Raw genomic sequence first — 24,918 nt, forward strand, 5'->3', positions numbered from 1 at the left:
ATCACTGCTCGACACTGTCTGTCACCACCAATCACTACTTGTCACTACTAAGACACTACTTGAACACACTCGTCATCTCATACCACTATTCAGTATTGTTTATCACTGCTAACTACTACTCAACGCCGCCTCTCACTGCTAGTCATGACTGGTCACTACTTCTCACTGCTTGTCATTACTAAATACTACTTACTGCTACTCTTGCTACTTGCTACTACTCAATATTAATCATTACTGCTTACCACTACTAAGTAATACTCGACACTACCAAAACCTCATCATTTTACTACTCGCTAATGTGCATCACAACTCATTTCTGATACGTCTTTAGAGGAGGAATTCCTGATAACCGCCCGCACAATACGTAGTAGATATTGTCTACCCGACATCCAACTTACCAATCATTCAGCCACCCGCCGTTCATGATTTTGTTTCCCAACACGAGTCTACCGACTGATAACTATTATGCCTTATTAGGTACAATTGGTATACATGTGTATATATACTTATGATGCGAGCATGCGATCTAACAACTTATATGTCACTACTATCATCACTGCTTATCACAACCCATCGCTACTTATCGCTAACGTCATCACACATTTCTACTAGTAATACTACTTTTACCGTATTCCTTCTCATTCTTTTCCAACGTACTTTTCTTAAGCGACAATCATTTTCATTATACCCACAAACATTACCAACCAACTTTGAACATATCGACGTGAACTACACTTCATCTATTTTCCCGCGAGGCACATACATCTGGAAGTTTGTACCAACCCTTTCCGATTAAATACCAGATTTTGTTTGAGTCACCATTTCACCTTGTTCATTTTCATTTTCCATGAAATTCGTCACGTTCTCACTCATCAACCATAATGTTTATATATGCTGTCAACACCAGTGCTGATAGAAGCCTTACGCTAGAGAAGTTTGGTCGCAACGTTTATAACCCTGTACCTTCCTTATACAACGTGTACTCTATAGAACTATTAAACTGGGAAGTTTTAACCTCGTGGTTGAAACAAACTGGTTATCTGACGATACAACCAAGGAAGCTATGACCAGAAGGCTATTTGAATTCCTTTCACCGACGGTAATGGTGTACGGAGAGGAGATTAGTACACCGTCATGTTACATTAATTACTCGAAGGTCCAGAAGTACATGAGATGAGAATATCTCGCAATTCTGGCACATGTGACTAATGATGAGCCGACATTTAAGAGACTCGAATATTTCCCAACTATTAGAGATTGCCCTGAGGTTACACGTTCACCCCACCGTGAAGTCGAATTTCGTATTGATTTGGTGCCAGCAGCTGCACCCGTTACGCGTACAATATACGGACTTGCACCTTTAGAACTACAAGAGCTTCTCGTGGTGAAGAACATCAGAGTTGTAATGCCCAAATTTGTGACCGGTACTAGAAGGTGGGTCACATAGCCATGAATTTCCGAGTTGGAGCTCCAGTCTTATTTGTTAAGAAGAAGGATGGGTCGATGAGATTGTGTATCGACTATAGAGAATTGAACAAGTTGACAATCAAGAATCGATATCCGCTACCGAGGATTGATGACTTATTTGATCAGCTACAGGGATCTAGTTATTATTCGAAGATTGATTTGAGATCCGGGTATCACCAATTGAGATTCAAAGAAACTGATGTCCCGAAGACAGCGTTTAGAACACGTTATGGACATTATGAGTTTACAGTGATGCCGTTTGGTTTAACGAATGCACCATCAGTGTTCATGGATCTCATGAACTGTGTGTGTAAGCCATACCTAGATAAATTTGTCATTGTGTTTATTGATGACATATTAGTGTACTCCAAGAACAAAGAAGAGCACGAACGACATCTACGTTCGATCTTGACTATGCTTAGAAAAGAGCAGTTGTATGCAAAGTTCTCTAAGTGTGACTTTTGGTTACCAGAGGTACAATTTCTTGGCCATGTTGTAGGGGCCAATGGAATACAGGTCGATCCAGCAAAGATTGAGTCGGTTAAGAATTGGGAAAATCTAAAGACGCCAACTCAGGTCCGGCAATTTTTGGGTCTAGCTGACTATTATTGGAGATTCATCGAAGGATTCTCTAAGATCGCCCGACCATTGACCGCGTTGACTCATTAGGGCAAGAAGTATGAGTGGTTAGAACCGCAAGAGTCCGCATTTCAGTTGTTAAAAGAGAAGTTAACAACTGCACCAGTATTGTCTCTACTCGAGGGAAGTGAAGATTTTGTTGTTTATTGTGATGCCTCACATCAAGGAATGGGTTGCGTGCTTATGCAACGAAATAAAGTTATTGCTTATGGATCGCGACAGTTAAAGATTCATGAGCAGAACTACACTACGCATGACCTTGAACTAGGAGCTGTTGTCTTTGCACTTAAAATGTGGAGGCACTACCTGTATGGAACCAAATTTACTATCTTTACTGACCATAAGAGTTTACAGCACATATTCGATCAGAAACAACTCAACATGCGACAACGACGTTGGATGGAACTACTTAATGATTATAACTGCGAACTTCAATACCATCCGGGCAAGGCGAATGTTGTGGCGGATGCTCTAAGTAGAAAAGAGCGAGAGAGACCTCTTAGGGTTAAAGCTCTTAACATAGTCGTCTGTACGAATCTCACATCACAAATCCGTGAAGCACAACAAGAAGCCGTGAAACAAGGAAATGTCGATGTTGAATTTCTCAGAGGAATGGATAAGAAATTTGACATCAAAGAGGACGGAACACGGTACTTTGCCAATCGAATCTGGGTACCAAAGTTTGGTGGATTGAGAGAACTAGTGTTGGAAGAGGCACACAAGTCAAGGTACTCAATTCATCCAGGATCAGATAAAATGTACCAAGATTTGAAAGCATTTTATTGGTGGCCAAATTTGAAAGCTGATATTGCTACCTATGTCGGTAAGTGCTTGACTTGCGCTAAAGTCAAGGCTGAGCATCAGAAGCCATCAGGATTATTAACTCAACCAGAGATTCCCCAGTGGAAGTGGGAAGGTATTACCATGGATTTCATCACGAAACTGCCGAGAACGGTGGGAGATCACGATACTATTTGGGTTATCGTTGATCATGTCACTAAGTCTGCACACTTTCTACCGATAAGAGAAACTGATAAAATGGAGAAGTTGGCTCAGATCTACATTAAGGAAATCGTCTCTAGGCATGGAGTGCCTATATCCATTATATCTAATCACGATAGCAGATTCACTTCCAGATTTTGGCAGTCATTACAGAAAGCAATGGAGACTCGTTTAGATATGAGTACATCATATCACCCCCAGACAGATGGCCTGAGCGAACGAACTATTCAGACTTTTGAGGACATGTTGCAAGCATGTGTCATTGATTTCGGTAACGGATGGGATACGTATTTACCACTAGCTGAGTTCTCATACAATAACAGCTACCATGCGAGCATTAAGGCTGCACCTTTCGAGGCATTGTACAGAAGGAAGTGTAGATCTCCCTTTTGTTGGAGCGAATTGGGAGATAGTCAGTTGACAGGCCCTGAGATTATTCAGGAGACAACTGATAAAGTTCTACAGATTCAGGAACGATTGAGAACGGCTCAAAGTTGTCAAAAGAGTTACGTCGATGTTAGACGGAATGATATAGAGTTCCAAGTTGGTGAAAAAGTTATGCTTAAAGTATCACCTTGGAAGGGTGTTGTACGATTTGGGAAACGAGGTAAACTGAGTCCTAGATATGTTGGACCGTTCGAGATAACTGAAAGAGTTAGATCGGTAGCTTACAGATTGCAACTGCCACAAGCCCTCAGCGGTATACACGAGGTTTTTCATGTATCCAATCTAAAGAAGTGCTTAGCAGAGGAGAATTTGATTATTCCTTTAGAGGAACTACGTATCGATGATAAACTTCATTTCATTGAGGAACCTGTCAAAATTTTGGGTCGTGAGGTCAAACAGCTGAAGCAAAGCCGAATTTCTATCGTTAAAGTTCGGTGGAACGCGAGAAGAGGACCAGAGTTCACGTGGGAGCGTGAAGACCAAATGAGGCTGAAGTATCCACAACTGTTTCCCGAGGAAACTACTTCAGAGGACGATCACTAAAATTTCGGGACGGAATTTTCAATAACAGGTGGGTAATGTAACAACCCTGCTTTTTCTGTTACTTTCGTTAATCTTCCGTTAGTTTATTTAACTGCGATTATTTAACTTTTGTACGTTTACGTGTAATAAATACATATTTGATCTTTGGAGGGTTATAATAATTAATATGGGTTGATATTAATTCAAATAAATATTTCGGATAATGAAATACGATTAAAAGGATACGATTTTGATAACTGCTTTTTGAGCAACGAAACGCCCGGGTTTACTTTAATAGTTAATTTTATTAATTATTAACTTTTTAAAAATAATTAATTTATTGGGTTTTAATAAATTAACATTTGATTGCGTTTAATGATCGGTTTAGCGTTCCGGGCCTTCGGTACGACTAAACGACACTTGAAACGAGCCACGATTACATGAAATTACAAAACACGAGCCCGGGATACCCAGGGTGGGCCCAATCGGCCGAACCACTCCCTCCCCACCCTTTTATGTTTAATTTTGATTACTTGGAGGACTTATGTGCAATTTAGGAGAACTAGGGTTAATATAAATAGAAGTATTAACAAAAATTAGGTAAACCCTCACACAGAAAAACTGAGCAGTCGATCCTCTCCCTCCCTCTCCTGCTCGTCGATCACCATCACCATACCATAACCCTCAATTTTCAATTTTTGATAAAACCTTCAACACGAAAGTTGCAATTCACGTCAATAGCTACGCGTTGGTATAAACGAATTGTTGATCTAAGGTATATTTACATGAACCCTAATCTTAAAAATCTGATTTTAAATAAAGTTTCATTGTTATGTTGTCAATTGCTCAAGTCGATACGCGTACGTGTTAATTGTAATCGTTATATTGATTGTTTGATGCGTTAGGGTTTAAAAACGAATTTGTTTATGCATGATCAGAAAAATTAAGTTTTTCAAATGTTAATTATTATGTTATATTCAGATTCCTTGCGAAAAACTATTGAGTTTAGGCTTTGGATTCGCTTGATTTCGTTTCCGGATGATCAAGTTATGCTTAATTGAAATTAACGTTGTGTTTTCGTGATTGATCAGAAATCTGGAATTGATAGACCACGAATTGGCATGTGAAACTTATAAAACTGGAAAGATAATTTAAAAACACTCAATTTAGACTAGTATATCATGTGGTTTGCTTACGTATAACCCGAGATATGCTTGAATTAGTGTAAAAGTAGTTTTATACAGCACTTGCATGAAAATAACCTTGTATGATAAAATGTGTTAACTTCTGTGATTAAAGCTTTACATATTTGATATCTACACAAAAATTACTACACCTTTCATGTAGATATCATAGGCTAATTGTATCTAGATCTTCGGATAATTGCGTGCAAATGTGACTAGCTAAACTAGAATCGAATCTGTAAATTGCTCTCTGTTTTATACTCTGTGGATTGTGTTTATTGAATGAGCTTCTGGAATATGAATTTTAACATGATATGTGACTTATTTTTATTTTATGTCAATCTCTGAAACCTTATGCATTGGGCACAATAGAGCCGTACTTTATGTGGATTCTGATTTGAGCTGAAAAACTGAACATTCAACTTGCATGAATAAACTGTACAAATTGGCTAAACAAAATTTGCTATATTTTTTATATGTGTTACTTTGACTTGTCCTTGAACTATGGCCACTGATATTGTATCAATTGTATGTTCCTAACTCCGGTTATAGCCAAAATGAAATCAGTGCGCGGTCAGAAACTGACTGGGCAAACCTCAAATGTACCCCTTCTGATTCCTGACTTTTAATTATCGTATGAGTCCCTGGTTGGACTTTTTGGAATTGATTTTAAGTATATTTATGATCTGGAGTTTTCCATGTTTACTTGAATTTTTTACTATGAGATATTGTGCTAAGTATGCTACGTGTTCATGAACTTTGTGCACAACGATAAACTGAAATTGTGAAAATGATCATTCATGACCTGAGGTGTTTGTTTGACTTAGGTTTGACATGTTGACCAACATTTGACATGAACCTATCGATGTTGACTTTAGTTGACTACTTTGACCAAGTTTGACTTTCGGTTTGACTTCGGTTGACTTTGTTTGACTTGTATGAATTACTTGACTATAGGTTGACTTTTACTTTGAAACGCGTCGAGTCGAGCAATAAGACAACTTATACTATGAAACCACCCTTATTTAAGATACATATATTGACCAACCTATATATGTATACTTAGGTTGCCTTACTCAGCAGTAAACCGTACAAGTTTTGTCTGTCATCCAAGCTTATTCAAAGGTGAGTCTACAGTCCCGCTTTTTACATGTTTTCAGGGATGAGAATACACGCTGTTATACTTACTTTATCAAATGCTTTTGTATTGACACGAGTACTATATATGTGTACTGAGTTTGTTCACAAAGCCTCTAGCTTGAACACTTTTAATACCATCGGTGTAAGCACAATTTAGATGGACGGATCCGTTATATTGACAACCTCACCCGCTATAAAAACTGTGGTGCATTTATTTTGAACATTAGATACGCTCGAACAAGTGTATAACATTTTAGGAGGTAAAGGCGGGTATAGTGGCTTCTATACTCGGGTCATTGCTAGTATTCAGGTGCTCAGATTATGCAAACGTTAAAATCTCGTGGTCAAGAAAACTAAACTATTTTTCTGATAACTGTTTTTCATAACTGTTTTTCAGATACTGCTACATTACTTTAAACCTGTAGATTCACCAACATTATTGTTGACCTGTTTTTGCGTGTTTTTATTCTCATGTATTAATTGCTTCCGCTGTGGAATATTGCTGTTACGTAAAAGTCAAGCCAAGCACTGGGACCAGCGTTAACATTCCGTTAAAGGGATTTTTGACGGGGTGTTACACATTGTATGGTCTGAAGCAAGCTCCCAGAGCCTGGTATGATACCTTGTCAACATTTCTTCTAGAAAAGAATTTTTCCAGAGGAGCTATTGACAAGACTTTGTTTATCAAAAAGGATAAAGGTGATGTGTTACTTGTACAAATTTATGTTGATAATATTATTTTTGGGTCTACAAATCCACACTTGAGAAAATGGTTTTCTGACATTATGTCTGAAGAGTATAGAATGAGTAATTTATATACTTTAAACTATTTTCTTGGGTTGCAAATAAAACAGAGTTTTGAGGGCATTTTTATTAACCAAAGTAACTACATTTTTGACATGTTAACTAAATATGGTTTTAAAAATTGTTCCTCTTTAAGAACTCAAATGAGTGTTTCTGAAAAGCTTGATAAAGATGAGTCTGGGAAACCCACTTGTCAATCAACCTATAGAGGTATGATTGGATCTTTGCTATACTTAACTGAAAGTAGACCTGATATAATGTTTGCTACATGTCTTTGTGCACGTTACCAATCTGATCCTAGGGAGTCTCATTATAAAGCTGTGAAAAGAATTTTTAGGTACTTAAAAGGTACTCCTAATCTGGGTCTTTGGTATTCTAAAGACTCAGGGTTTGATCTAATTGGTTACACAGATGCAGACTATGCAGGGTGCAAGTTAGACAGGAAAAGCACCTCTGGTGGATGTCAATTGCTAGGTGGAAAGTTGGTTAGCTGGTCTAGTAAAAAGCAGAATTCTGTGGCTACTTCTACAGCAGAAGCTGAGTATGTTGCTGCTGGAAGTTGTTGTACTCAGTTACTTTGGATGCAACATCAACTTCTAGATTTTGGGTTAACATTGACCAACACTCCAATCATGTGTGACAATGAGAGTGTAATTGCTATTACTGAGAATCCAGTGTTTCACTCAAGAACCAAACACATTGAAATCAGGCATCACTTTATAAGGGATTGTGTTGAAAAGGGCAAAGTCTTCTTAAAGCATATTGGTACTAAGGATCAATTGGCAGATATTTTCACTAAGGCACTTACTGAGGAAAGGCATTTCTATCTTCTTGGACAACTTGGAATGTTAAATCCATCTATTGAAATGTTGTCCAGTGATGATATTCCTTAAGTCTGAATTATTTTCTTAGAGTCTGGGTGACACAATATTATTCAGAGTCTGGGAAAGTTTACTCGAGTGTATTTTTATGTATAAAATTGTTTCCTTCTTTAGTCAAATAAAGTTTTTTTTTTAATTTCGTTTTTAGGTTAATTTTATTTTTCTTTATTATATTTCCTAAAATAAAAGGGTCAAATTTGTTATTAATAGAGGGGGTTAATGGTAACTTTTTGAAAATCTTTGTGTCAGGTGTATTTATTTGATTTTATCTCTCCTATTTTTACTCTTCAAAATTGTGTATCTTGCTAAACTCTCTCAATCGATCATCATTTTCTTGAAAATTCTCTCGATTCAAAATTGTGTATCTAATGGCAAACACGAAGTTCATCCCTTTTTGTTCTTGAACCCACCGATAACATGATTAGGGCTAAAGAAATCAGAGGAGGCAAAGATGTACAGGTTTCGGTTAATAATAGGGTTGCTTGTGGTACTGTATCTGAGGGGTTCGCTGATGAAGGGTATGAGGATCTGATACTGTTTATGAAGAATCATCCTTGGAAGGATGCTTTCTTCAAGTCTACGATCATGTTTCCAGAGATGTTGGCAGAGTTTTGGTACACTTGCATTGGGAACAGAGAAGCTAGGACTATTACTGGTACTTACAGAGATGGTAACAATTCCTTAACACTTACTGAAAATCATTTAAGGGTTGCTTTAAATCTTCCTTTTCAAGATAATTTTGTTAGGACTGTGTCAAAAACTACTGCAAGAACTAGTTTTCCTTTGGTTGGTCAACCCTTAACTGATTCAATTCAACTGTTAAAATCAATATGTTTTCTCCAAGATGGATGCTTTTGTTGTCAAATATCACTAGGAGTCTGAGTTTCAAGTATGGAAGTTTGACTGAAGTCAATGATTTTGAGGCATATCTGTTTCATGCTATGGTCACAGGGAGGAATATAGATTTTGCACGTTTATATTTCAATGAACTCTTGGTGCTCACTGAAAAACCTCAAAGGGATCATAATGTTCCATTTATCAGAGTTTTAAGTCTTATGTTTGAACAAGCTATGACTCTTGTTTTGTATGATGGGCTTAGAGTATTTGGTGTGTATGAGTATACATATATGCCAGAATGTAGTGTCAGAATGTTTCACAGGCACATTGTGGATGATCAAGAAGCTGCTCATACTCCTGCTATGATGCATTGGGTCAATCTTGGCCGTGCAGACCAACCTGCAGATTCTGAGCAATCAGAGTCTGAAGGGGCATCTTCATCAGGTTCTGAGCAATCAAAGTCTGAAGAGGGTCACAACAATGGTCAACATCACTCTTTAGAATCTGAGCAATCAGATTCTACCCCCACACATTCTCCACCCCATGATGTTACACATACAGAGCAGGCTGAGGACATGAATGAGGAAATCCCACCCCAGTCTAACCCATCCTCACCCACTGCTACTGAGCAAATTTCCTACTCAAACCACCTTATGAACTCACCAGTTCATACAGAGAATACCACCATATTTGAAATCTTAGATGATACAGCACCTGTGGATTCCCCTATAAAATTCACTAGGCAAGGTGCTTCTAATACTACTCCATCACCTCTGCTATAGGTTGGTGAGAGCAGTGCTTTAACCCAACCTAAATTTGATAGGATAGTGAACTTGGATACCCACATTACAGTCATCGAAGAAACCCACTCAGTTGACTTACATGAAGAAGTCCCAATCCTGGACTTCAATAACCAAATCTAAAAACCAGCTGAAATGACCAAGCCTACTTTTACCCCAGACTTAAGTCTGTCACTACCCACCCAAAATGTTCCATCCTTACACATTCTTGCACAGGCTGCCAATGTCACACTCATGTCACAGGGTGAGATACAGGCCTCAAATCCTTCTATGTTCAAAGATCAGCTTTCTTTACAACAGGAAGGCTGTGAGGACATACCAACCCTACCCACATCCATTGGCACTACTTCTCAGACTGAGGCACAAGTCACCATGGTTGGCCTGCATCAGGCTTTGACCAGGTTGACTAAGGAGTTTGATGACAAGCTTTCTGTTGTGCAGTCTAAATTTAATAATCTTAACTTTAATAATAATTTTGTTTCTAAAACTGAGTTGATGGAGGTGAGGAGGTTGGTTGGGGATATGCAGGGGTTGACTGGTCCAAATGGTTCAGGGTCTGTAACAGAGATTAATCAAAGGATGACAGAACTGGAAAAAAGAATGGCTGGTGTTGATGAAATAAAAGAATGTTTTTCAGGATTTGCATATGATATTTCTTCCCTCAAGGCTGAACAGGCTGAAATTTGGAAGTTCCTATCTACTCTTCTTTTGGATGATGTCAAAAAGGGGGGAAAAAGAAAAGGATCAGATGATGCAGGTATTGAGGAGGAGCAATCCAAGAAGACTCACATTGAGGGGGAGCAATCCAAGAAGACTCAAATTGAGGGGGAGGATATTTCTGATAAGGGTGCTGGTGATAAACAGGGTGATAAACAGGGTAGTTCTGGTGGTGTTTTGGTTGCTGCTACACAAAGAACAGATGGTGATCTTAGGGCTCAAATGAACAAGAGGTTCAGATTCAGAAGATATGATGGTGACATTGTGAAAGTTGAGGTTGAAAGATCTGAGTTTGAAGGTGTAATTCTCTTGCTGACAATGACTCATATGACAGACAGAAGATTGAGGGTGAAAATAAATCAAATAGTTCGTTTGGGTTTTTGTGAATGGAGAGGCATAGCTTTTTGTATTAAAGAGTGTGCAGGGAATCAGGTTATTTTGAATGAAGTTTTAAAAAGGATGTTTATGTTGGTTCACCTAGTGTTTGAAGAAGGGTTCATAAGCTCTAAAGATTATGAGGTGTTTTGTGGAGTTTTTAATCTGGAGATGAAAGAAAGAAGAGTTAAGGGTAATGTTGAAAGGTATGCTGTTCCTGAGCATATGGAATTTGTGAATAATATGTATGTTGAATATTTGGATGGCTTAATGATTAAGACCACTGGAAATCAAAAGATGTTAATTAGGTGTGATCAGTTTGAAGGAGCTGGTATTGAAATGTTGATTAGTTTGCTGTCCAGATGTGAAACACAGCAAACAACTCCTTTCAGGAAGCAGTTGTTAAAACACTTGCATAGCAAGCTGAGTATGTTGAAGAAAATTTCTCATATGAAGAGCAAGTGCAAGCTAATTGAAAGGGAGTATGCAAAGATGTTTGTTTAGGAGTACAGGTTGTTTTGACATCATCAGATAGGGGGAGATTGTTGGAAAAAAATAGAAATAATAATCTGATGAGTCAAAAGTATTTTGCAGATTTGAGAGTCTGGAAATTTAGAGTCTGAGGTTGCAGACTCTGGAGTTATTGAAGTAAACGTATGGCGATTTCTTGAAGCAAAAGTCAAAGAATATTCTGGAGATATGCTTGTTATTTAAGAAGATTTGTTTTGAAGATTTGATTTTATCGCTAGAGTTGACTTCCTAGTTAATAGCTAATTTGGTTTGTTTTTAGTTATCTTTTCCACTTTTATAGGTATGTAGTTATGGAAACCAAATCTCCAGATTTGGTTTTTACCTGTATAAATAGGGACATATGTTTTCTTATGTATTTGTACTTTTGCACGATCAATATTATCAGTCTTTCATTCTATTATCGTGTTCTCTCATTTTCTGCACTTTAATTCTTATTTATTGTATAAAGTGAGAGTCTGGTGTTCATAGTCGTATTACTGTGAACTAATACTAATTATACAGGCCGCCCGTAAAATCTAGTGTCCCACGCAACTATAAAAGGAGGCCCTTGCCATTCGAAGCAGCCAAACTTCACGTTCCCTTATAGATCGACAACGAGATGTTGTCAATGCGAAAATGGAAAACAACTTATAGTAGTAACACCTTCTAATTCAATTAAAAACATGTTTTTTATAACATCTGATATTAAACAGAACATATGATATTCACGATACAGAGAGTCAACGAGAAGTTGACCCTTACAGTATTCATCGATATCTCCTCACATAGTAATCACAAACATTTTCCCGTATCAGGAAAGTTTTTATTATAGATAATATACATGACAGATTCGGGTAGAATAGATAATTGATGTGTCACGCGACTAGAAAGTTTCTAGTAGCTCACAAGTTTTTGTACAAGATGATTGCTGGTTGCGTTATCTGCTGATCGTTCTTCATATCTTTGACATTGAGTAGTCCATAGCGTCCACAAGAAAATCTACAAAAGAATTATGGAAAAAAGCGCGATTTTAGTTCAAATTTTGAGATATTAAAAGTAAACAAAAATAAAAAAAAGTTTTTAAAAATAATACACACCTGCATCTTCTTTGGTGAAACATAGGGGTGGAGTGACTCTGAAAACATTTCCATAGAATCCACCTTTACCAACTAATACACCTAAATCTATAAAGACAAATACAATGGACAAGTTTTCAGTTTATGATATAATGATTTTATTACTAAAAATAAAATGAACATAAAACATAATAGAAAGATTACCTTTCATAGTCTCCATGATCTCCGATATTTCGGTCTTTGCAGGAGTCTTGAGTTTGCGATCAGTCACAAGTTCAACACCAAGCATTAATCCTCTTCCTCGGACATCCCCGATAACTTCAATCAACCATAATATCAGATAATTAGTAACTATGAAAATTTTAAACTCAAAACATTACCCAACCCGCCCATATGGCACCTCTGACTCTAGAAAGTTAATTATGGACATGAACAACTTACTTTCATGCTTATCTTTAAGCGCAGTGAGACGTTCTTTCAAATAAGACCCAACAACATGAGCATTTTCTTGAAGGTTCTCTTTTTCGATAACTTTGAGAACCGCATGGCCCGCAGCAGTACAAACAGGGTTTCCACCAAAAGTATTAAAGTAGCTTCGTCGAGTTAAAACTTTAGCAATTTCTGGGGTGGTCACAACCGCACCAAGAGGAATTCCATTTCCAATACCCTGTTAAGTGATCTCATTAGCTTCAGACTACAATATTATACTTATAAATGTCATTCGTGAACTCGTGTTTTTTTTTAAAGATTAATGTACCTTTGCCATTGTGACTATATCCGGTACAATTCCTTGGTTTTGGAATCCCCAAAAGTTCGATCCAGTTCTTGCAAATCCACATTGGACCTCATCGGCAATCACAAGCCCTCCCGCTTTTTTGATGCTATTATAAACTGGAGGTAAGTAGTTTGGCGCCAATTCGACAATTCCCCCAACACCCTACCAAATAATTAAAGAAAATTAATATAACTGTCATAAATAAACCAAGTGTAAATCTGTAATAGAATGTGCTTAAGAAGATAGTGTGCTTTGATGTAAGTTCAAAAACTCTTAAAGTAACAATGAATATGTAATATTGATAAATACACTTTTTTAATAACTGATGGTTTATGTATTTTTTTTTTTTTTTTTACCTGAATCGCTTCGAAAATAAAACCTGCAACGTTTCCAGATGTACCAAATTGTATCAAGTCTTCAACATCCTTGGCATACTTTTCACCATCTGACCCGAATATTCCTCTGTACGGATCCGGGTTTATTGCGTGATGGACCCCACTCTGGTTGTCATCAAAGAAATGTTACTAGAAATGTGCATTTCAAACTCAAAGACGAGTAATATAATTTGGTCCCTAATCCATAATGTAAATAACATCCTAATTTTATGAACCTGACAAAACCACACTAGATATAACCCATAATGCACAACACATTAACAATATCATAATTTCACTTTAAGAAGCTTTACATTTTGCTAATTGTTATAAAAGTAATAATTGGATGATAATTTTATTATTATTATAGATATTGCATAGTATATTTTTTGAGTATAAATAGGTGGGTTGAGTTATTGTATGTATTTTTTGGTTAACAAAAACACTCTCTCTCTCTAGATTCCAAATGCCACCAAACTCTCATTGTACATTTTTCTATAAATAAAAACCAATTACTCATACCTTTTGTTCAACCTTTGTTTTCTCCGTTTTTACAGTATCTCTATCTCTATATACCTTCTACAATCAAGAACCACTAAAGGTAGTTATAAGCCTACTGAATTATAACACGTTATCAGCACGAAGAGCTTAGTGTAATCAAAGGATATCTCAAACGATCACGAGTCACTAATCAAGGTATGAAATTATTAAGGTTTTTCAGACTCGGACATATCAAATTTTGGACTACTAACATTTTGAACTACTAATTTTTATTAAGTTCTTAGTGCATTTGTATTGTTCTTATTATATAGTTGGCTCTGCCACCTAAATTATATATGGTCGACACTGTCGCCTAACTATCATTTATGTTTACTAACTTTTATTAACTTCACTAACATTTATATTTATGTTATTTAAGTTATATATGGCCGGTTATACCGCCTGAATTATATTTTCTGTAATCTAACTCTTATTAACTTCACTAACATTTATATTTATGTTATTTAAGTTATATATGGCCGGTTATACCGCCTGAATTATATTTTCTGTAATCTAACTCTTATTAACTTCACTAACATTTATATTTATGTTAATAAGACCTCATGATTGTACGCAACATGTCATTTGACAACACGGTACTTTATGTACGCAACACGTCATTTGACAACACGGTACCATGGGTCGAGATTAATTCCGATCAATACGAATACGACGGGGTCTTTATATGTTATCTAACATTTATGATTACTTATGCAATTAATCATTATTTATTTCATGCATACTAATGTTTATTCTTAAATTTATAATTTTAAAAGTTAAAATAAAAAAATAGTTTGTATTTTTATTAAAAGTAAATCTTAAAAGTTAAAATAAGAAAAAGTAGTTTGTACTTTTATTAAAAGTAAATCTTAAAAGTTAAAATACAAAAAGTAGTTTGTATTTTTATTAAAAGTAAATCTTAAAAGTTAAAATAAGAAAAAGTAGTTTGTATTTTTATTAAAAGTATATCTTAAAAGTTAAAGTAAGAAAAAAAAGGGATGGTAAAATGGAATAGTTTTTTGTCAAAAATGAAGTATTGAAAATGAAGTGGTCTCCTTCTATAACTAAAAAAAAAATATATACTTTTATCAAATGAATTTTTTTGTGGCCGACAATTTCAAACACGAGTCCGTGTTTAGTTTATCAAGAATATCTCTTGCTTTGGTGAAAGGTCACGATCACGATATCAGGTGTTGTGAAAGAATTAAAAAATTGGTCAAGTGGCCTTTTAAAAACTAGAAAAAAAAATTTAAACAAAAAGTTTTTTTTATATATTTATAATTTACGGGTAACATAAAAAAAAAGGAAGTTTTTTTTTAAAAAAAAAAAATAATAAAGAAAGTGTTTAAATGAGTTTTACAGAAAGGGGGAAAGCAAAGTAAAAAAAAAACTTTTTTTCAAACAAAGGTAAATGAAAGTAGGACTTAATACAAGAAAAAAAGTAAACATCTCCTAGACGTGATAAAATCTATCAATGATAAGTATTAGACTTGATGAGCTAAATGTGACAAAAATGTTTCAACATGTCTTATGTTAATTTTCTAAAATAAGTTATTATTATTTCGAGTTTAACACATATACATATGTTAATTAAAAACAACCTTTTTGTTCATTATGTAGTGTTGGGTTGCAATTTTGGTTGTATGCCATAATTCCATCCAGTAGAGTGACAATAGAAAACTTTTGATGATAATCAATAAAAAACTTTTTTCCAAACTTGTCAAATATTTTGTTAAAAACGTGACCGTTGAAAAAAGGAAGTTGAATAATAAAACTTAAAAAACAAATTATTTTTTTTAAGAGTGTGCATCAAAATGGCCCGTTTAATAATGGGGATTAAAAATATAGTCAAATTGTTTCAACGAACAAGGGTTCAATTGGATGTCTCTTAAAAAAAAATCCGCGGGTACGGGTGATGGATCCAATGGATCCGCATCCACGACCCGCGGGTGCTATCCCTAATTGTGACAAGTACAAATCAACTAAAAGTCTAAAAAATAAATGCTCTTATAGGGACCAAATGTTCACAATAATTGCCTAAGCTAGATATGAAACAAATAGTTCATAAAAAAAAAAAAAAAAGGTCGTTGTGCGTTTTCGGGATGATAGCCGAAATACACTTACAAAAGTAGGTCAGCCGTCAATTCTTTATGGCCATATCAACGTAGATCAATAAAATCATTTATGGTTTTGATAAAAGATTAATTAAAAATTAATTTTTTTTGGTCTTAGATTCTCGGTAACAAAAGCAAAGGTTGTTTTTGGTTGCCACAACAAACAAGACAGAGGTTGTTGACTTTTGTTGTTAAACATGGCACAAGTGAACAATAACAATAGATTATTGTTTTTGAAAAGAATAATGATGCGTTAATTTTATTGTATAAAATAAAATTAAAGAAAATAGTTTTCATTGATGACTATGAACAAACGCAAACAAAGTGTTTGTGGTATTTGGTGATTAAATAAAAAAGTGCATCTAAAGCTTCTACTGAAAATAATATGCATCTAAAGCTTCTACTGAAAATTAATGTGCAAGGTACAACGTATAACTATATGGTCAAATTCATTTGAGCCTTCGGAATCACAAGTATATGATGTATATATATATTACTCAATTAACAAAATAGTAAATCTAAATTAATTCATATGAATAGTAAAACGAAATTAATTAATTTACTATTCACATAAAAAAGCGCATATGATAAAAAGCGCATCGCATATGATAAGCGCATATGATAAAAAGCGAATATGATGAAAAGCACAACGCATATGATGAAAATCGCATATGATTAAAAGCGCATATGGTGAAAAACACAGCGCATATGATTAAAAGCGTATATGGTGAAAAGGATATATGATAAAAAAAAAAACACATATGGTGATTTATAAAAAATAAAAAAAAAACACATATGGTGATTAATGGAAAGCACATATGGTGATTAATGAAAAGTATATTGTGAAAAAGAATCACAAATGTTTCTTGAAAGAATTCAAGGTAAGATATATGAACCAATTCATCCATCATGTGAACCATTTTGATATTTCATGGTTCTAATAGACGCATCTAGCGGATGGTCTCATATTTATATGTTATCAAGCCGTAATATGGCATTTGCAAAGTTTCTTGCACAAATTATTAAATTGAGAACACATTATTCTGATTACATCATTAAAAGGATGAGACTTGATAATGCTGGTGAGTTAACATCTCAAGCATTTAATGATCATTATATATCTACAGGGATTGTTGTTGAACATCCAGTTGCTCATATGCATACACAAAATTGGTTTAGCTGAATCAATAGATAAACGCTTGCAGCTAATAACTAGACAATTGATAATGAGTACAAATCTCTCAATATTTATATGTGAACATGTAAATTTACATGCTGCGACATTAATTCACATTATACCATGTGGAAGTCATAAATATTTTCACTTAATACTTGATTTTGGCCAAGAGCCAAATATTTTTCACCTTAGAACATTGGTTGTGCAGTGTATGTTCCAATTGTATCACCACAATACAATAAAATGGTTCTTCAAAGAAAGATGGTAATATATTTTGGATATAAAACATCTTCAATCATAAGATATATTGAACCCATGATGGGTGATGTTTTTACAGCACGTTTTGCTGATTGTCATTTTAATAAAACATTGTTCCCTAGATTAGGGGGAGAAAAAAAAAATAAAAATAAAATGATGCTTCATGATGTGAACATCAATTAAGGTATATTGAACTCGCACAAAAGAATGTGAAACGAAAGTTCAAAAAATAATGCATATGAAAGAACTTGCAAATTAATTACTTTATGCATTTACAGATATAAAAAAAGTGACTAAATCATATATACCAGCGATAAATGCTCCAGCTCGAACTGAAATTCCAAAAGCTAGCAATAATGTCACTGTTGAGTCTTTGCCACGCATCAAACGTGGAAGATCAATTGGTTCCGAAGATAAAAATCCTCGAAAAAGAAAATCAGCTGATAATGAGGTAAAAGAAAGTGTTCAAGAAGAACCACAAATCAATATTCCTTCTGCAGAGGATATTGATAAATGTAAATACATAAATTGCGATAAATTATGCAATATTATGGAACCGAAATGAAATGAAAAATCTTGATGAGATATTTTCATATAATATTACAATGACATCATGAATAAAGATGATGATCTAGAACCAAAATCTGTCACTGAATATCAAAATAGACATGATTGAGCTCAATGGAAAGGAGAAATACGAGCTGAATTAGAATCGCTCAATAAAAAAAAGTTTTCGGATTAATCGTTATCACTTTTAAAGATGTGAAACGTATGGGATACAAATGAATTTTTATCCGAAAAAGAAATATGCAAATGAAGTTACAAGGCAAAACTAGACTTGTAACTCAAAATTTCCCACAAAGACCGAAAATGAATTATGAGGAAAACTTATCTTTATGTAATGGATACAATTACTTATTAGATACTTAATCAACCTGGTAGTTACTTAAATGCATCTCATGGATGTTGTTACTACTTATCTATATGGATCACTTAATAATGATATATATGAATATACCTAAAGAGTTAAGGTATCATAAGCATCTAATGTAAAACCCAAGGGAATATATTCCATTAAATCACAAAGATTTCTAAATGGGTTTATACAAACGGGACGTATGTGGTATAACCGATTAGATGACTACTTGATAAAAAAAAAGGTATAAATATAAACTTATTTTGCACGTATGTTTTTATAAAAACAATGTTCGGATATGAGATCGTAGTTGTTTATGTCAATGTTCTTAACATCATATGAACAAATAAAGAGATCTATGAAATCATTCAACTTCTAAAGAATTATTTTGAAATGAAAGATCTTGAAAAAACCAAGTATTACCTTGGATTGCAAATTGAGCATATGCCTAATGATTTACTTGTACATCAAACAACTTATACCGAAAAGATTTTAAAACATTTTTTTTAAAGACACTCATTGTTGTTAGATCACTCAATATTGACACTGATCTATTTCATCCCTGCGAAGATCATGAAAATCTTAACAGATCGGAAGTTCCATATTTTAGTATAATTGAGGTTCTTATGTATCTTATAGATTGTACAAGACCTGACATTTCTCTTGCAGTTAATTTGTTGGCAAGATTCAGCTCAAATGACAATGGAGCGGGATCAAACACATATTTTGATACCCTTGAGAAACTGCTGATTTAAAATTATTTTATTCTAACGTTTCAAAACAAGATTTGGTTGATTATGTATATACAGGTCATTCATCAAATCCTCATAAAGATAAATCTCAAACTCGATATGTATTCCTAAATGGAGGTACCACAAAATCATGGCGTTCTTAAAACAAACACTTGTTGCAACATCATTAAATCATGACGAAGTGATTGCATTATATGAAACTACTCGAAAATGTGTTTGGTTGAGATCAATGACACAAATCATTATTGATTCTTGTGGACTAGAACGCTATAAAAGACTAACAACTATCTTCACCAACAACTATATATGAAGATAATGCAGCTTGCATAATACAAATGAAAGAAGAGTATCAAAAGTGACAGAACAAAATATAAATGTTGATGAGGACGGTCATAAGTTTGATGAAAAAGAATGGTATGTTGGTAAGGCTCAGAAAAGACTACAAGGGAATAGGAATTGAAACAAGGGTTTGAGCAAATCATGAAGGAGAATGTAGACAAATCACAGGGGCTAAACTTGTACATAAAAGATTTAGATGATACAGTTTCAGATGAAAACCTCAGATTCTTCTCATATACTCAAGATCTCGTAAAAGACAACCAGATTAAAATGAGATACGTTCAATCAACAAACTCTGATGATCTTTATACCAAAGCACTTCCAACTGCTATTTTCAGAACACACGTTCATAATATTGGCATGAGGCATGTTTAGAAGATGTAACAACTCAGGCGTTGCCTACTTGAGGGGGAGTCAACTCTATGCTGCACTCTTTTTCCCTTAGCTAAAGTTTTATCCCAAAGGGTTTTCTTTAGCAAGGTTTTTAACGAGGCAGTACTAGTTATTCACTAATAAAATTATCATCCAAGGGGGAGTGTTATAAAAGTAATAATTGGATGATAATTTTATTATTATTATAGATATTGCATAGTATATTTTTTGAGTATAAATAGGTGTGTTGAGTTAGAGTTTATTGTATGTATTTTTTGGTTAACAAAAACACTCTCTCTCTCTAGATTCCAAATGCCACCAAACTCTCATTGTACATTTTTCTATAAATAAAAACCAATTACTCATACCTTTTGTTCAACCTTTGTTTTCTCCGTTTTTACAGTATCTCTATCTCTATATACCTTCTACAATCAAGAACCACTAAAGGTAGTTATAAGCCTACTGAATTATAACACTAATTTATTTTAATGTTATAAGTTAAAGTTATAATAGTATTGTTATTAAGTACCTGGTGTCCCTGTACATGACACATAAAGTAGCTGAAGTGGACGATTATTAAGAAACTCTATTATTTGATGATGAGTCATTTGTCATTTTCTTCTCGATTAATTGTAACTCAACAAACACAATAAAAGGTATTTCCGTTAAAGGGTATACACCCAGAAAAGGACATTTAACATCGTCATGATGATATTGATCGATCACTAACGGACGTTATGAAAAAACACGCAAACGTAGCGTTTGGTGTATTCCAACGTCAGAAACATTACAAAATTAGGAAACTTGTTTTGACACGTATTGTTACCTATAAAAACCACAAGAAAACACGTTTTTAAAACGTGAATCTAACGTGGACGGTTTGAAATTAAGTTAAAGTATATGGCTGAAATGTACCTTCACCGATATTTATAATATGTTTGTTATAGAATTTTAACTTAAAAATGAGCTGAATGAGAGTTACCTGAACAACGTTAAATTTCCAGTTGGACTGTGCAGTTGCGCCCATCGTTCCAGCTGCGTTCCCATGGTACGCGTTCCTAAGTGATATGATATCTTGGCATCCTGTGTACAATCGCGCGATCATCATGGCTAGTTCATTGGCTTCGGTACCGGAATTTGTAAAAAATACCACCTGCATTGTCAAGAGATAACGTAAAGCCGAACTACTCGCAAGCTATTTGAGTTTGATTCGAAAGCCGAGTTGAAGATTTTTTAGAAATAAGCGCAAACTCGAGTTTCTTGTATCAAATTTGGACGAGCTCGCGGGCTAAATTAGTCATTCACTTATATACATTAATTATCTTTCTCTGTCCCGGTTTCCACTTTGACTGGCTACACAGTTTTAATAAAAAATTTACTAACTATAATTTTCACCAATCAAGTTTTATCTCTTCTTAAATATTTTTATTTGGTTAAACAACAAAATAAAAAAACATTTATAATTAAAGTTAAAAGTTATAAAAAAATTCATTGTCAAATAGCTAAAAGTTACTCCATAATACATCTCTATTATGTAAATAGTTAAAAAGTTATGTCCAAGTATTGCCTGCCACTAATATAACCAACAACCATGTCAATTTATATTATGAGTCCAATCATCATGATAAGAGATAACGTAAACATCATCATTCCTAGGCTGCTTTAGATTCGTCATTAATTATAATTAATTTAAATAATATAGAACACTCATAAACAAACAAAAAATGGAATGTGACAATTTAATCACATATTTTGTTACATCTATTGTAATAATCATATCATATAGTATTATAAATTATAATATAATATAATTATATTCATAAACCAAAGGATGTTCAATGAACCTAGACAGAGCGTATTAACAATTGTACACTATGCGCATATACACTTGTACCACATTAAAACAAAATTACCTTACCAAACGCTCACTGACCTAGGTATATCGTGGTAACACCTTCAACTAAAAGATTGTAAATTCAGAGTCTAGAGATGAAAGTTTGTACATAATTAAGAAAAAATTCGTATTGGTGTGCGTGATTATGCCTTAAAAAACAAAATTACCTTCAGATCACCTGGCATTTTCGCGGCAAGTGCTTCAGCAAAATTGGCGATGGAGTGATTGAGATAGAGAATGGTGGAGTGTTGTAATGTTGTGGTTTGATTGATAATGGCTTGGACCACATCAGGGTGACAATGACCACAACTCACCGTTGCAATCCCTCCAAAACCATCTACATATCTTCTCCCATTCTCATCAAATAAATATTGCATTTTTCCATGTACAATGTTCAACTGTATGTTTTCAAACAAACTATTAGTATATTATGCATCATCATTTGTACATAATTAGTCGAAAAATTAAGGTCCACCAAATTGGAATTATTTCATTTATTACACCATACAATTTGTTTATTTATTTATTTATTTTCATAACAAAATAACAATAACATTAGAACGGATCCGAAGATCAACAAGTACAACCGTTACAAAAGAATCCAACAATGAGCCATAGTCCAACAAAACTAATTAAATCAAACGGCTTACTAACAGAATGAACGAACCCGTTTAATCTAGTAAACAAAGTAAAACCAAGGTTATAACTAGCAAAAACGTCATACATTTTTTTATACTCGTGATAAATTAGGGCCCACCAATGTCAACTCAATTAGTTCCCATACTTGCTTAAATATTAAAGAAAATGACAAGGAATAAAATAGGGTGACATTATTAGTCATCATGCACCCATTCTTGATCATCCTCTCAGTTTTTAAATCTGAATATTTTTATCTGTATTTATTTACATTAAAAACAAAAGGTCAATAGATTTCTTTTCTTTTTTTTTTTTTTTTTTTGGCAAGGCAAAGTCAATACATTTCAAACAATAAACTCTTTAAACTTTGACTCAAATAGTCTTCAGGAGTTACTTTAAAGTAGAGTTAAGTGGCTTATCAGGTGAGTTAAGTGACTTATCAGGTGACTAAAAGAAGTGTAGTTCCTAACTTCCTATCACGTTTAGTACACCAAAGACTAATTAATTTAATAAACTTATTAAGCAAATCACTAGCAATACTAATTAAACCAATACATATAACTAACTAAACTGGTCAGATTTTCTCTAATGGAGTTATTTGGAGTATGCAAGTATTTGACTTAACTTAATCGTGTATCATGCATGTTACCGTTCCAAACTACTTTAGCCACTTAAAATGTGAGATTAGTGAAGTTCGAACATCAAACTGACTCACCAGTCAGCTATTTTAGTGATTATTACTTAAAAATTATGCAAAAGGTTATTTTTTTTACAGCAAAGTTAGGAGTCAGGACCATCAAATGAGTTCCCACCACTCAATCATATATGTTCCACTCAGTGACAAAAATATGTAGGGACAAGGGGGCATGTCCCTAGTGGATGGGTAATATTTAGCATAAAAATTTTGGAATTTTCAAATTTGTACTAGTGGATTTTTTTTTTGGCAAAAAGTCTCTATTTTTTGTTAAAAAAAAATTGTTACGCTTTAAAAAAAAAATTTCGTCCCCGTGAAAAAAATTCATGCTTCCTCAACTGGTTCCACCGAACAACTTCAATAAGACAGGTTTTGCGTATAATCACCCTTAGGAAGCACCCTGAACAACTGTCATAGGAGGACAGACTCAGACAGAAATGACGCCGACGGGATTCAAACTAAATATGTTCTGTATCCATAAACCCGGATAGTCGGGGTACCGTTTGGACAATGCCTAGCTACTTAGTCATGGAGAATGTTATTAATCGAATGGGATAATTAACTAAGTTCATAGTTACGTTTTAAACTGTTTTGCTAAATGTATATATACCAAAAGTTTATAAAGTTATTAATGCTTAAATCGTAATGATCATTTTATATTGTATTGTAGAGTTAAATAAATTTTATAAAATGACATTGAGCTAATATTATATCAGGGAAGATAAGGAAAGTGGAGGACAAAAAAAGTTGTGATTGATTGATATTCCATGTCAACTTATTTTGTAATATAAAAGTTTTGGTAAGTTCTTCGTAAATATAGAATTTAAAAAAAAAAAAATATGCTCTATATTAAATAAATTTTAACTTTCCTAAATTTAAGTAAAACAATAACATCATTCCTTAATCTCTCCCTTTACTCAACCTTAAACTTTAATAGTAAACAAGATAAGAACGTCTACTCAAGATCTTTTTACTAATTTTATCTTGTTACGTTTCAATTTTATTCCTTATAATTATCAGAATAAGTCGTTAATGATCTATGATGATCAGTTGAAAAAAATTCCTAATAACATTTTTCTAAAATTTAACGATAGCAGGATTTGCAAGAATTACATCGTAACACCTTTAAAAATTTGGTAAAAAAAAATGTAGATATATAAATGCAGCAACATAATAGATACTTACTGGTTTTTTGTAGAAACAAAACATTGAAGGACTAAGAAACTCTTTACGTTTACTGAGGATTTCCTCGGCGGTAGGACCATCGTACCGCGGGGGACAATAATCAAAAGCCGGTATAATCGGGACACCACCCGATACGGCTTCTTCAATATTTGACTGGTGTTGAGCTAACTGAGAGACACAACGATGTTGATTTCGCAATATTTGAATTTTTACATTGCTTAGCCTTCTTAATGAGGTTTTAATTTTATGCATTTTTGCAGGTCGTTGTTAATTTAGTGGTTGTTTTTTTCTATGAGTTTAGGACTGTTTTGTTTGAGATAAATAAGGAATTTGATGTGATTATTTATAGAGAAAGATGAGAGTGATGAGTGATCGGGTATAAAGGTAGGTCGTTCGTGGCAAGGTGCATAACGTGAATTTTGTGCTCATCCAACTTATTTTTTTAATATATAGAATGATCATCATTAACATGAAAGTACTTTTTTGAAAAT

The 24,918-nt window shown here is 34.1% G+C and overlaps 1 protein-coding gene across 1 annotated transcript; it reads right to left on the reverse strand.

Annotated features, from left to right (window-relative positions):
- Positions 1–11,995: 11,995 nt before the first annotated feature.
- On the reverse strand, positions 11,996–24,736 carry LOC139851734 (alanine--glyoxylate aminotransferase 2 homolog 2, mitochondrial-like). Its single transcript, XM_071840891.1, has 9 exons — positions 24,428–24,736; positions 22,080–22,310; positions 21,001–21,171; positions 13,533–13,676; positions 13,159–13,338; positions 12,843–13,068; positions 12,606–12,719; positions 12,423–12,509; positions 11,996–12,324 (listed from the first exon to the last, which is right to left on the reverse strand). Exons 1-9 carry the CDS (start codon positions 24,677–24,679, stop codon positions 12,281–12,283), a joined length of 1,449 nt encoding a protein of 482 aa, XP_071696992.1. The 5' UTR covers positions 24,680–24,736; the 3' UTR covers positions 11,996–12,280.
- Between the last annotated feature and the right edge of the window lie 182 nt (positions 24,737–24,918).

The sequence above is a fragment of the Rutidosis leptorrhynchoides genome, chromosome 6 (assembly GCF_046630445.1).
Source record: "Rutidosis leptorrhynchoides isolate AG116_Rl617_1_P2 chromosome 6, CSIRO_AGI_Rlap_v1, whole genome shotgun sequence".
Classification (NCBI taxonomy): Eukaryota; Viridiplantae; Streptophyta; class Magnoliopsida; order Asterales; family Asteraceae; genus Rutidosis; species Rutidosis leptorrhynchoides.